The sequence below is a fragment of the Neovison vison genome, chromosome 11, assembly GCF_020171115.1.
Source record: "Neovison vison isolate M4711 chromosome 11, ASM_NN_V1, whole genome shotgun sequence".
NCBI classification, from domain to species: domain Eukaryota; kingdom Metazoa; phylum Chordata; class Mammalia; order Carnivora; family Mustelidae; genus Neogale; species Neogale vison.
Genome location: NC_058101.1, coordinates 27,631,535 through 27,646,512, shown reverse-complemented (window position 1 = coordinate 27,646,512; position 14,978 = coordinate 27,631,535). Strand labels below are relative to the sequence as shown.

General features: G+C 39.4%; 1 protein-coding gene across 8 annotated transcripts in view; it reads right to left on the bottom strand.

Annotated features, from left to right (window-relative positions):
* Positions 1 to 14,978, bottom strand: part of FRYL (FRY like transcription coactivator) — a 260,634-nt gene that overhangs the window by 84,036 nt on the left and 161,620 nt on the right. For all 8 annotated transcript variants that reach the window (XM_044225780.1, XM_044225783.1, XM_044225781.1 and 5 more), the window contains 8 exons: positions 14,086 to 14,172; positions 11,922 to 12,093; positions 11,333 to 11,465; positions 8,389 to 8,496; positions 4,884 to 5,121; positions 3,594 to 3,779; positions 3,219 to 3,305; positions 1,822 to 2,090 (listed from right to left, as the gene is read on the bottom strand). In XM_044225780.1, coding sequence (XP_044081715.1) covers positions 1,822 to 2,090; positions 3,219 to 3,305; positions 3,594 to 3,779; positions 4,884 to 5,121; positions 8,389 to 8,496; positions 11,333 to 11,465; positions 11,922 to 12,093; positions 14,086 to 14,172 — 1,280 coding nt within the window. The remainder of the gene's footprint in view (positions 1 to 1,821; positions 2,091 to 3,218; positions 3,306 to 3,593; positions 3,780 to 4,883; positions 5,122 to 8,388; positions 8,497 to 11,332; positions 11,466 to 11,921; positions 12,094 to 14,085; positions 14,173 to 14,978) is intronic.

The window sequence follows — 14,978 nt, the reverse complement described above, 5'->3', positions numbered from 1 at the left end:
GCTTAATTACAATAAAAGTTTAATTATTTTCTTGGGTAAACTCTTGAAATTGCGACATCAAAAGGACAGCTACACTTTTAAGGCTTCTGTCAAATTTCTGTCTTCAAACATCAGACCAATAGAATATATTGGCACAATTCTATAAATTTTTCTAAATACCAAAATGCTGGTGGGATTAAGGATTCAGAGCAAAACAAAGCAGAAAGACACTAATACATTGTCCTTGGCTTCAATACATTTATATATTAAGATAAGCAAAGCAATATACCACTTCGTTAACTCACCAACAGTGTTTTACTATTTTAGAAAATATTATGATGGCAGTAAAACAAAACAAACCCTGTAAAAAATCACTACCATCATGTGTGTCGGGGAAGATACACAATACAGAATAAATAAAACAATGTCAGATGGTGCCCAGTGTGATAATGAACAACAAAAGAGAGAATGGTAGTAGGAGAGGGGCTTCCAATTTAAAATATGGCAATTAGGGGAGACCCAATGAGATAAAGTCATAAAGGTTATTTGTGCAAGGTGGCAGGTGCCAATTTTCACTAAAAAAAAAAAAAAAAAAAAAATCTAATACACAATTCCTGAGAACATACACAGATATATACAGTAAGTGTGTATACACATAGAGAAATACCAAAAATAGCTATATTCAGGTCCAAAAAAAGGAATGACTACTCTGGGTTGGAGATGTAGAAGAAAGCTTTAAAAATAAGGTGTAATTTAAGCTACATCAGATATCAACACATAGAACATGGAGAAGACAAAAAGCATTCTAGGTTCATGTGAGTAAAAACTCAGAGACTAGAACTGTAGACCCACGCAGTGAACGCTGAGCAGTTTTTTTTTTTTGTTCTAACATAAGAGCACATAGGTAGCCATGGCTGAAAGTAAGGAAAAATGTATAGACTGGAACCAAGTTCGGAGAGCCTTTCATGTGAGCCTAAGGTGTTGAGCTTGGGTGTTGGGTTTACATGGCCATGTCTATGATGAGAGGGCTCATTCTATGCCATCCAATGAATGGCGTACTGGATCAAATGAAACCAGGAACTCAAATTCACGTTAAAAAATTCTCTGAAATTAACTGATGAAGAAGTTGCCTCCACACTTCATCACACCATCAGTTACTCCAAATTTTTACCATTAGTCTCCAAATGGAAGTTCAATGCCATTGTCACTGCCTATCAGCAGATGGCCTTCCTCTTGATGTCATCAGGAGAAGTAAGGTCCCTGAGATCGGAGTCTCCTCACTTCACACCATTCATCTACAAACTTCACTATATCCACACCTATCCTCCTCTTCCGACCCTTCCCTCCGTATTCTTTCCTTCCATCCGGATCCATCAGACACACACCATGTACCAAGCACTGTCCTAGTAAGTGAACTAACAATCTGGTGAGACTGAATGACATGAAAAGCACAAGGGGATTATAAGACTACATCCTTCACATCTTTCACCTCCCTCTTTAATACATCAGTTCAATTACGGCATGTCATTCATTTGTGGAATTTCCAACTTGTATGACTTTTCAAATACATATTTATAAAAACGGACAGTCTACATATTTAAAAATGTACTGTTTTTTTAATTTTAGATTTTATTTATTTATTTGACAGAGATCACAAGTAGGCAGAGAGGCAAGCAGAGAGAGAGAGGAGAAAGCAGGTTCCCTGCAAAGCAGAGAGCCCAATGCAGGGCTCGATCCCAGGACCCTGGGATCGTGACCTGAGCCGAAGGCAGAGGCTTTAACCCACTGAGCCACCCGGGTGCCCCTAAAAATGTACTTTATATCAACTAGGAAATTACTTACTTTATATCAACCTGTGGGGACAACAACTGAAGTCTTGTGTATGCAAACATCCAAGCATAGCTCACAGCTGTACAGCAATGCTTGGGGAGGTTTTCCTGCTTTAAAAAACTGGAGAGGCTTATAATCCACGGGTCTTGGCCTTGGGTCACGTGTGCAAATATCCATATGTGGGATGGACTGATCACATCGAACTGGTGGCTGATGGGAGAAGAGTTCCACTCTGCTAACGTCTGTAAATCTATCGAGCTAGGGCAGTACAGCAAAGTAGTCTACGAAGAGAAAAAAAAAAAACCAATGGGTTAGCACACATTTCGGTCATTTTCAAAATTCTGCCATATGAATTGTATTAAACTATACGTGGCCTATTGGTAGTTTCTGGAACAGAGGTTCTAAAATAGAGGTAATGATGAGGTCCGAAGTGGGTTTAAGGGAGTAGTAAATTCCTGAAATTGCACACACCATTTTTGTGTGTAGGTGTGTACATGTGCTTTTCTGGAGAGACATTTCACAGCTTTCATTAGTCTCAAAAGGCTTTATAGACCAAAAAGGGTGAAGAACTACAACTTACGTAATTCATATAGGAATAGGCAACTTCCGTGGGCATACTAATGCTGCTGGGAACTGAAAAAGGGACTATTAACTTCCTGCTGACATGCCTGAAATAGGCATTTGTAGAACAGACTGGAAAATGGGACTTCACAGAGGTACCTATTCTCACATATTTGTTCAACAATATTCTAAGCTCTTATACTGAAGAGGTAAAGACTGACTTTCACAGCAAATTATGTGTCATTTGAACAACAACAAAAACATATGGGGTCTGAAACTGAACAGAAACTCAATTCATACTCTATATCAAGTCAACAGATATTTACGAAACACCGGCTCTGAGGCAGGAACGTAAGATTTCAGGCACTAGAAGAGAGTGCTTCACTATTCTTTTTGTTGGCATAAATCATAGTTAATATTCTAAAACAGAATTCTTTAAATTGTACAGATTTATAATCATCACTTAGGTTTATAATTTTTTTTATTATCTCCCTTGGTTATATATTAAGTTGTGAGTTATAAGAGCCAAGTGTCACAGACAGAGAACAGAAACTTTGTCCCTGTATTTCAAAGGGGAAGAAAAAAACTTCAGGTAATCAAGTTGGATAGGTATGTTTACATCCAATCTTGAAATCTTGATGTATGACCTTTTAAAAAAAAAAACCCATTCTTAGTTGTGTGTGCTGACAAAGTGTTTTTCTTCATCTTACTGAGTCAAATTACTTATGACTTGGACATAAAATACTTTCCAATGCATTAAAGTGGTAAAGCGAAATCAGAGATGTCTATCTGAAGTTCCAAGACTGAACAGCATTCAAGACTGAATAGAATGAAATCATTCTAGTTACCTGATCAGCCCCAGTGAGATGTATGAAGCTCTCGAGAATGGATGGGCTCAGCCTGTCCATCACATCGATGGCTAGTTCATCATCACCCTATAAAAAAGTATCATATGTCTAAAAAGATTTAGGAATGATTAAGAAAAGTAACCAAATCTAAGAAAACATAACAACATTCACGTTAGTGCTACTTGTAAAAATGGAATTGTACTAATGGAATTGAGGGCAGGTGGGCTAGTTTAAACCCTGTCAAAAAGACTTTGTTCGTTTGTTATGAAGATAAGTTATAACCACACAGCAGCAATGCAAAAGGCATAAGAATGAACAACAGGAGGGTTCTGAAGTACTTTCACTAGATAATTAAGCAATATACCTAAATCTTACCTTAGGTATTTCCAAAAGTGCAAACAGAGCCCTTATTTCTCTAAGGACACTGACGGCTAACCTTCTAGTGGCAGGTCGACTGCTACAGAGAATGACGAGTGCAAACCCTTCGACCACGTGGAATACATTGGAATACGGGCTCCTCTCCAGAGGAGGGGGATGCGAAGCTCCATTAGCCACACCATGCTTGAAAAATAAACAGAAATTAACAATAAAACAACATAATATGTGTAGACGTTCTGGTGCAACCACTGATAAAGAGGAAAGCAAATTATCTCAATTACAGCAATAGGTCTGCCTCAGCGCAGGCAATTTAAATAATACTTAAGTTATCAAAATTTAACAGTATACACAGAGGAAAAGAAGCATTTAACTGGCAATCTCTGAATTCTGTACTGAACTGCTACCGTTCTCTAGCTACTTTGTAATCTTGGAGCTGACACTGTGAATGACTCGTGGTCTAACATTTAGTTGTGGAAAATAAGGGAACTGAATTGGCCCATTTGAAGTTAAAGTGTAGACCAGCAGCATCGCATCACCTAGAAGCTTGTAGAAAACAGAGATTCTTAGGCCCCTGGTGATTTCTTTATTTCCTTTTTTTTTTCTTTTAGATTTTATTTATTTATTTGAGATACAGAGCAAGAGAGAGAGAGGCAGAGGGACAAGCAGACTCCCCCCTGAGTAGGCAGCCCCATGCAGAGCTCGATCCTAGGACTCCAAGATCATGACCTGAGCCAAACGCAGACGCTCAACCAACTAGGCCCCTGAGGCGCCCAAGCCCATGGTGATTTCTATGCTCACAGAAGGTTGAAAAGCTGGATGGATCTGGATGATCCAACTCCAAAATTACAAGGTTCTAAGACAATACATTACACAAATCAATAATCTGAGAACCTTTCATTTAAACAAACAGACACACTGCATATGTGAAGCAGGGATTAGTGCCATGGGTAAAACAATCAAATAACTCAAATGGAATACTACCAAAAATTATTATTCTGTCAGCTTTAAATATATTGGAAATAGCCTAAATGTAAGCTAGGATGGCCTCCACTCTCTGTGTTCATTCAAAACTGTTACCAAAGGAAGAAGGTTGAAAAGGTTGGACACACAAACACTGTATTTAATATCTGAACTGCAGGAAGGTTCAGTTTAAGGGACTATGAATACTTCCAAAGTCAACAACACTAAGCCAACATTCGGTTTTTGACAAAGCAACATATATTAACGCTACTGCTGGGCATTTCCCACTGACCACATACAAAGGGACCAGACAAAAGAATTCGGTACCTGGGAGTCCTGGTTTTTGTTATGCACTTGGGTTGCTTGTTTCCACTGGTTTATTAATTGTACCAACATCTTTACAGCATTATCAAGGAGCGTGGGATGGACATCGGTTACTTCCCGGACAATAAAATAAACAAATCCTGAAAGAACATCCTCCCGCCAATCTGGGAAGTCAAGCATTAGTGCCTGCAGGGTATTGAAAGCCAGAGCACGAAGTTCTTCATCCATATGAATGGTGAGCCTACCAAGAACAGAAGTCTATTAGCAAACCTCAAAACCTTCCCAGTTTTATCCAGTTTTATCATGTAAAACTGAAAACTAGGAACCTAAAGAATTTGTCCTCTTTGTTGATTTCTAAGTCTGAAGATGGGAACCAGTGTTCCCCTGTCGAATATATTCACCCCTATGTTATTCTATATTCACTTATTTAAATTCCCATATAAATCTATTAATAGTAGTTGGTACTTTTGTTATAATTCAGATAAGTTTGATTATAATTAAAATGCTGTACTTTTAAAAATAGAGCTTAACATATTAGAATTACATTTTTTAACTTTTTATTAAAGACTTTTTAAAATTTATTTATTTGATAGACAGAGATTACAAGTAGGCAGAGAGGCAGGCAGAGAGAGAGGAGGAAATAGCTTCCCTGCTGAGCAGAGAGCCCAATGCAGAGCTCGATCCCAGGACCCTGAAACCATGACTTGAGCCGAAGGCAGAGGCTTCAACCTACTGAGCCTCCCAGGCGCCCCCAGAATTACATTTAAAAGACGCTTTAGTCCTTGAAATGCTGTATGTTATCTTGTTATCAGTCAAAAATTATATCCAGTCATATAATACCTTAGCCCTATCTCTCGGATGTTCAGTCCCTTATTATCACTGGAAAGAACATGATTTATCGGTCATTTTTTTCGTGCTGCTGCGGTTACAGTTAAATACAGGATGGCTGATTGTAAACAAGAAAATACAGTAAACCAAGATGAAAGCAATTCAACAGAAATCATTCTGAAGCGGGAGAGTCAATTTTAGAGTAACATCATAAATGGGGTATATGTAGGGAAAAAATGGGGGAAAAAAAAAGTGCTGATCTAACACACAAGTCCCTAAAGAGACTGAGGAGAGGCTATACAAAATCACCCTTTAAAGATATCCAAGCAATAAGAGGACATGAAAGTAGTATTAGCCAAAGGATTTTACCAGAACATAAAGCAGAGAATGATAAGAAAACCATAAAGGATGGTTGCAGTAGTGAAGCTACCAATATATAATCCTCCATGAGCAAGAGTTTCTGATTTGGGGCCGAAGAGGACTCCTTTAGTGACTGGCCACCAGGACACAGGCATCGGAGTTAGGAAGAGCCTGCGAGAAGCGGCTAAGTCGGTCACATTGGACTACGCCACAACGACAGGCGGTGGCATTATCCTCACTGACAGAGGAGGGAAGCTGCGTGCTTTAAGTGGAAGGAGCTGTCACGTCTTCGCCCTGCTGAACTCAGTTCTGGTCTTCACTAAGTCAGCCTTCACCTGACAGGGAGACGGAAGAGAACATCCATTACAGCTCGACAGACTTGAAAGTAAGCCATGAACCCGGAGCAGCAGAAGTATCATCTGGGGCCAGGGTCAGGCTCTCTAGCCCAGTGTCCTGTCTCTGAGAGTGGCACCAAGGGAGCGTCTGTGGAAGAAGCATGACTGTCTCCATGATGCTCATTTTAAAGATGATTTCAACCGCCCTCAAATCCCCAAATGTACACATGTCCACCTTGCACCCATCTGTGTAACTCAGAATTTACACACGGGAGCTAACCACCCACTGCGTAGAGAACAACAATGCAGCTGGGCTAATTTAAGACAGGAATTAACTTTCCTTAGACATAGCATTCAAGTCTGCATCTTAGTTTTGTTTACTTGCTTTCATTAAAAACAAAACAAAACAAAAAAACCCCAAGATTTAGAGATCGCAACTCCAAATGGTTAAGAATGAGGTACAAAATAGAAGAGACCCTAGAATGTTCCTTTCTGGTGAAGTAAATTAACTTGCAAATGAATCTCACAAGGGAAGGAAGCCAAGCAAGTGGCAAAGCTGTCACTCACTCACTGTTCAGATATTTGTTCCCTTCACTGGGCCCCCCAGTCCCTGCCCCTTAGAGATGGAGGTTCCTTTTGGTGAGGGATATGGGATCCTTATCCACAAAGGTGTAGACGAGTTACCAAGGGGGAGGAGTAAGCGTACAATCGTGTAAGAGATGTTTTCTGTTTTTTCCAAGCAATAACATTACAAATCATTAAACCTCCTTTCCTGCCCTAACACTGACATGAACTTTGTAACTCTTCAATCCAATTCACAGCAAAAATTAAGAGAGTGGAACGGGAGGAATTTAGCTCATGGTGCAAAGTTTCCGAGTGACTCCTTTCTGCCCTCATAACCCTGAACGGAGGAGAAGACAAATGCTGTTCTGTATCTTGATGGCAACCCGCACGGGCTGAGGACAGGGGAGTACGGGCGTGTGAAATGCTAGGTGTTTTTGAGGAGGACGTAAAAAGGGTTTCTGAAGAAGTCTCAGCTGTTCACAGTGAGTTTAACTTAAGGCTTAGTGATAAGTGCTTGGCAACCAGTAAACAACTTTCAAAACAGTCAAGCACCCCTGCTCTGTGACGGCCATGATACTTGGCTTTTTTCATTTAGAGCAGAGGCCAGCAAATTCTAGTTCAAGGGCCAAGGGCAAAATGGGAACGCAGACACGCCCTCTCCTTTACGGGCTGCCCAAGGCTGCTCCTGAGCCACTGGCAGAGATGAGTATGATCTGCGATCCTAAAGTATTTCCCATCTCGTCCTTCACAGAAAAATGTTTGCCAACCCCTTATCTACGGAATCCCTAAGTTCATCAACAAAGAAGCAGCTTTCAACAAACCTTCACCTCAGCTTGGAGTTAGTTTTGGGAGCAAGTATTCAAATTCGGTTGTCATGTTATTTCTTATTTTAAAAAGCTATGAGAAGCCCAACTGAGGAAAGAGCAGCATAAACCCTACGGGCTCCGTGATGGGAGAAGTAAGTGACCATGAGATCGGGACACCACCCTGGGTGTTAGAGGAAGGAATCCAAGTGTTAGCCCAATAGTAACTGCCTGCTGGGCAACACCTCATATCTGTTAAGGAACAACATGTTATCTAAATTCCAAGAAATATACTAGATGGAAAAGGTGGAAAACAGAAAAAACAGGATCTGTAGAGGAATCCAAAAGAACTTTAAAAAGTTAAAAATGAGTGGGGAGAATGTGTTTAACAAAACATGAAAGACGACATGGAAGTTTAGAAAGTATATCACATTTAAACAATGAATTCTGGAACACCGAAAAGAAATTAAAAAAATTTAAAAAAAGGAAAGTATATCAATTAAAGAATTGAACATGTCTTTATTACTCTGCTCATGAGAACAATAATGGGGTGTATTCGACATTTAAAGGGATTGAAAGAGGTAAAAAGTAACAGAGCGAAGAGTCATTCTCATTTACCTTGCTAAGAGTTCAATGAGGTCAGTTCTGCTCATACCATCAGGAATCAGCCTGGGAATAGCAGCAATGCAAGTCCTGAACAAATCAATTTTGGGTTTTCTTTCCCCCCTGAAAAATATATAACAGGATTTAGTAAGTTTACTACATATGCTAGACAACAAAAGCAAAGCTGGAAAAATAATTAGAGAAAATAGGAGTCTCCTCCCCCTAAAGAAGTTTAATGTATTTAATATAAAAAGAACTCATGCAAATCCAGTAAACAGTCATCAGTTTACAAGCGGAGGAAAGAATAAAGAGATAATTCAGGAAAGAAAACACTAGCAAGCAAAAAAGATTTTCAGTAATTAGAAAGCCACAGGAACTATTATGTTTAAACAATAAATAGTATTTAATTATTTAGAATACAATTACTTTAAATTAAAAACAAAATATAATTTAATCAATATCTAACCTTTAATAAAGTATATTTAATTATTAAATCATAGGAAATACAATTGATATTATTAAATAACAAAACGCTGGTTATTTTAGGAACATATAAAATTAACAAAATTTAATATTTAATGTATAATATTTAATATTATAATTAATATGTATGATTAGTATGTATGTATGGTTATGTATAATTATGTATATATATACACATATACATACATATAGTATATGTATAATTAAAAGGGTCTTAAAGACATTCTCACATTCCACTGTTGGTACTGTCTATTCTCTTTTTATTTTACTTTAGAATATACACAAATACACACAAATATAGATACTTACATTTTTATCTAATTAAATGTCAATTCTGAAAACCCTGGTTCCTTCAGAGGCTCAATACAATTTATTTCTACTATATTTTCTTCTGGTTATTCAATGATTTCTAAAATTTTATTTTAAATATCTTCTTAATGCACTGGTTTTTGCTTTTATTTTGGTCTATATTTCAAGGTGAGGATTTTAGTTTATTTTATCCAAATTGTTCTTGAAGTGGCCTAAAATCCTCTCAGGTAGAAAAGAATTTGGATGTTCTCAGCATTTTGGGTCAGTATTCGTTACTGTGGCAAAAGCCTTGCTAACCTACTTTTAAACATTTTATATAGTCCACCTTCTCTTTAAATGGTTCCAGTATGCATGAATTCCAGTTACAACAATTCAGCTGAATACTACCTGTTTCCCTGCTAGCTCTACAGCCCACAAAGCACTATGTAAGTAACAGATGTGCATCATAATCCCTGACGAATCGTGTTACTTTTCTTTTAAGTTTTATTTACTTAAATAATCTCTATATCCAACACAGGTCTTGAACTCATGACCTGGAGAACAACAGTCACATGCTCTTCCGATGGAGCCAGCCAGGGGACCTAGACATGTCCAAGTCTGTTGTGATTGGTCACTGCACACTTGTTACTCCTTCACACAGACAGCAAAGCAGGTAACTGTGCTGCTTCCTTGTCTCCAGGGATAACACAGGTGACGTTTTACAAGCACGGATCATCAGAAGAGGAAACTGGCCAACAAGGACGCAAGTGCAGCAGAGAAAGGAAAAGTGGTCTCACTGGAGGTGAAATTGGAACCAAACATGAATGGCATTACAGAGGGGACAGCTGGCAGGGAGTGTGCAGGCTGCTGTGTTTGCAGACCTCAAGTGTACAGCCAGAGGAAGCTAGTGAGGGCCAACTTGGTCACATAGTGAGGAAGGTGGCTGTGATGAAGAGGACAGAGACTTTTCAGGGAAAGGAATGCAGAGGGGACAAATGTGAACACCAGATAAGTTCTCAGAGATGTTAGCACATGCCAGTATATAATAACTCTACATTAACTAAATTGATAGATCAAATATCCAGTTTGGTGCTCTAAAACCTATAATGCAGATATTAATATCTAAAAAAAAATCTTCTCTTATTACAGGATACATAGATACTTACTAGCAAATACAAGTTATTGTTGTACAACAATAACAAAAAAAGATGCTGGGATGACAAACAGCAACAAGCCACGGGGGTGGGGGGGTTGCAGGGGGCTGACGTAGTGTTTCAAGAAAACGACTCATATTATTCCTTTCTTGTACCTCTTGTTACTGGGAGATTTTTAGGTTTTCTTTTTTGTTGGGATTCTGGAAACAAGAGTATGTGTTTGACTTACTAAACCATCCACATCCACACATGTCAAGGGTAACCAGGATTTATCTATCGGTCATGGAACAAGGATAGGGCCTTGTCACTGACAATGACATTGAGATCCAGGAGGACTTTTGTTCTCTCAACTCGTTTGATAGCACTTTATTTATTTATTTATTTATTTATTTTGTAAAGATACTTTATTTATTTATTTGACAGACAGAGATCACAAGTAGGCAGAGAAGTAGGCAGAGAGAGGGGGGAAGCAGGCTCCCCACTGCGCAGAGAGCCCGATGTGGGGCTCGATCCCAGGACCCTGGGATCATGACCTGAGCAAAAGGCAGAGGCTTTAACCCACTTAGCCACTCAGGTGCCCCTCACTTTATTTATTTTATTTTTTTAAAAGATTTTATTTATTTATTTGAAACAGAGAGAGAGAGTGAGAGAGGGAAGAGAAGCAGAGGGAGTGGGAGAAGGAGAAGCAGGCTTCCCACCGAGCAGAGACCCCGACGTGTGGCTCGATCCCAGGACCCTGGGATCATGACCTGAACCGAAGGCAGATGCTTAATGACTGAGCCACCCAGGTGCCCACTGATAGCATTTTATAATTTTTTTTTTTTTTTTTTATTTATTTGAGAGAGAGAGACAGTGAGACTGATAGCATTTTAAAGAATAAAACTGAGCAGGTGGAAGGAATCACTTTATTAAGAAGTGCAGCAGATGGCAATATGGGGCAACTCCAGAGGAGAAAGAAAGGAAGCAAGAATGAACCATAGCTACCTTTTTAAGAAAACTGAAATAGCAATGAAGGGAAATAGTGAACTACATACGTGATCATGTCTTCGGGCTCCTTATTGGACATCTGTACACTGGTCATACACATCGGTCTCCCAACTTCTTTGTCCAAATGTCTGAGAATGCTATCTAATGCTTTTCGTACTTGAGGATAGTACACTGACATTCCTAGGGAAACAGCCTCGTGGTTATAAAATGTCAGAAATTACATAAAGAACAGCCGTAGTTACTTTACATAAAAAATAAAAGCCTATCTTTCAAGGACATCAGCTATTGTTGGCACCAAGGAAGGAATGTTCATTGTGCTACACTCTTCTCCCTAATGATCAGCTTCAGTATATTGAAGAAAATGTGTACAACTCACGCACAGAACTAAAGTTACTTGGAAAGAAGTACAAAATGCAGTGGATAGTATCATGTAAGAAAATAATGACTGAATTGGAAGACTCTTAATACAAAACCTTGGAGGTATTATCAAAATTGTATTCACTTTCTGTATCACTCTATACGGGAATAACCACATTAGACCAACATATTAATTTTAGATTTAGTTGTTCATAAACTTTTTCAAAAGAAAATTAAACTCTATCACAAAGCAGTTTATTTGGCCCAGTTAACACTAACCTATGACTTTTGCTTCTTCATCTGTCAAGGTTTTGTTGAGGAAAATTTTCTTGACACGAAGAGTGTTTCCTGAGGGAAGAATAACCCCCGTGGTGGGCATCGGTGGCTCCCCATCCTTCTGCTGCAAGCTGTCTGCTATTACAAGGAAGACTCTGAGGCCTATGTTCATTCTCTTCAGGAAAAAAAAAAAAGTTTCAGAATGAGATCAGAGCATCAGAAGATACCCTTTTTTCACACTGAAAACATCTTGTCTGTTAACCCTGGGGAGGATGGGGGGCACGGGGACACGAGGAAAACTAACTTTTCTGTCTAGTGTTTTTTACGTAGTTTGGGCATTACGGTTTAATACCAAATTCCCAAATGCCACCCCCTCACTTCCGAGGCCAGCTGGCTCTCCTGTTCTCTAGAAACTTTATTTCCATCCTCTTTGCTCCTTCCTCAGCAATCCTACCCTTCCACCATCCCCTCCTTTAAGGAATGATGTGTCTCCTACTTCACAGCAGAAAAAACCATCAACTGTCCTCAGTCTCTCACGAGGTAACGCCTCTTCTCCCTCTCCTTTGCTCTGCTGACGTCAAGGGGGCGCTGGGCTTCCCTGGTGTTGGGATCCCATCTGTTCTTGCTTTCCCGGCAATGGCACACCACCCATTACCCCTTCTCATGCTTGCATCTCCAGCGTTTCCCTTTCAACTGGATATATTCTGTTAACTTTCATTAACTATGTTCAATTATCTTAATGGAGTAAGTCCTCTCTAGAACACTTCCTTGAAGCAACTGCTTCAGCAGTGACTTTTCAAAGCAGCACAGGACTCTGTCAACTCGTCCTTGTTTTCTGCGACACTCCCCTCCTCTGACTCATCTGTGCCATGGCTGGCTGAGTCATTTCTGTCAGCCTTGTAGCTCTGGCCTCCTTTCGCCACAGAGTCAATGCGAGACTGCTTCAGGATGAGGTCCGAGACAGCGTTCTCCTCTATCACTAGGTTTTCTCTCCCAGGGCAACTTCAGTCTACATGGCTTCCATTATCACCCATACCACAATGCCCTTCAATTTGAAGCCTCACTTCTCTGAACTCAGACCCTCAGACCCACATGACAGCTCTACTTGGATGTCAAAATGCTCATGTTCGACTCATTCAAGCCAAATGCACTTTCCCCTCAACCTCGATCCCTTCTCGAGGTTTCCTTCCATGGTCAACAACCTTCTCTCCGTCTGCACCACCGTTCTCCACCCACGCCGCCACTGTCTCTGCCCTATGCCAGTGGTCTCTAAAGTGGCCATGTGCATCCTGATGGGTGTGCAAGACCCAAGCTCACTGGAATACCAGAAGAAAATAAAAACTTGTATTTATACGTATTTTTGAATTTAAATAAGATTAAAGTTTTAAGCTTTATTCGTCTTTATATACGACATAGCATGGGTGTCCTCCCTTAGTCTAAATATCACATCGTCATGTCACACAGTCATAGAAAACATCATGAAGGAAGTGGGAAAGGTCCATAATATACTGGAGTTCACAGAAGGACCCCCACTTATTCAAGCTTCCCATGTATTGCAATTTGCCAATATTTGATTAAGTGTGTAATTTTTTTCTGGCTTTAACTAAACTAAATGTTAAATAAATACTATTTATTTAAAAATCTGATACTGGGGTGCCTGGGTGGCTCAGGGGGTTAAGTCTCTGCCTTCGGCTCCGGTCATGATCTCGGGGTCCTGGAATTGAGCCCCGTGTCGGGCTTTCCACTCAGCGGGGAGCCTGCTTCCCCGTCCCCCTGCTTCCCCGTCCCCCTGCCGCCTGCTGCTCTACGAACTTGTGGTCTCTCTGTCAGATAAATTTAAAAAAAAATCTTAAAAAAAAAAAATAAAAATCTGATACTGATGTTGATAAAAGAAACCTGAGCTCATATCACAACCTGCAGAAATCCGCTGAGCTGATTGATCTGGAAAACTTTCTCTCTTGATTATTTTTTACCATGCTATGAAACCATTGAGTCGCCATCAGAAAGGTGAAATAACTGGTCCCAGATCACATTGGTAATTAAAAGCAAAGCTTCTAACTAGTGGTTTGAGCCTAAGCATTCTGATTCCAGAAGCTGCTCTTAAAAAAATAAAAAGATTATATAGGATAGGGTATTACCATATTATATATATATATATATTTTTTACCTCTGGATTAATGGTGAAAGTTTTAGTAGATTTTCCAACACTGAGAAGATCAAATATTATTTCTTTCATTGCAAAATCCAAACGTTCCTAGAAAAAAATATCAAGGAATCCTTATAACCTTCTACTATGTGTTGGGTATCATGTTAAGAATTAAACATATAATAGCAACAACACAGGTCTGTGCCCATAAGAATGTCATAAACCTAGCTGGACAAAAGAAAAATACCTACAAATTCAGGGGGAAAAATGTGACTATAAATATATTACTTAATTATCAAATGATTTAGTATTCCAACAAATAGGATAAACATTTTAAACACTCATTTACCAAAATCACACCCAAATATGTAAGTGAAGGAATTCCCAAAATGATGACAAAAGGGAGTCCCAAAGCAGCAATCATGCAGCAGCCCCAGAGAGTGATGAGTTCATGGTAAGACAGGCAGAACAGGTCTCCAGGGAAACCTCCAAGGACATGAAAGATTAGTAAGATTAACTGAGGTTTGAGAGGAGTCAGACAGTTCTCACTGGTGTGTGGTGATTAATCCAAAAGAGTAGATAAGATCCGAGGGGAAAGAAAAAAAACACAGATGTGCACCAATGGCAAACGTTTTCTGAACACAAGGGCTAAAGCAGTTTGCTTTCATTCACCTTAAGGAAACATTTATACTCATTTAATCATCATTAGTTCTGTGCTCCAGTATATAGTAATGCATTCACTGTATTTAAATATTCCTCATTTCTTCACTGTTCAAAATTACTACATTATAGATGATCTAAACTGTCAAAACTGTCACGGTTTTAGTTCAGAGAGAACACAACGAATATTCTGAAATCAAAGCCTTTTCCTTAGTTGGCGAGGTAACCCTACCTATGCTTCTCCAAGGCTGATG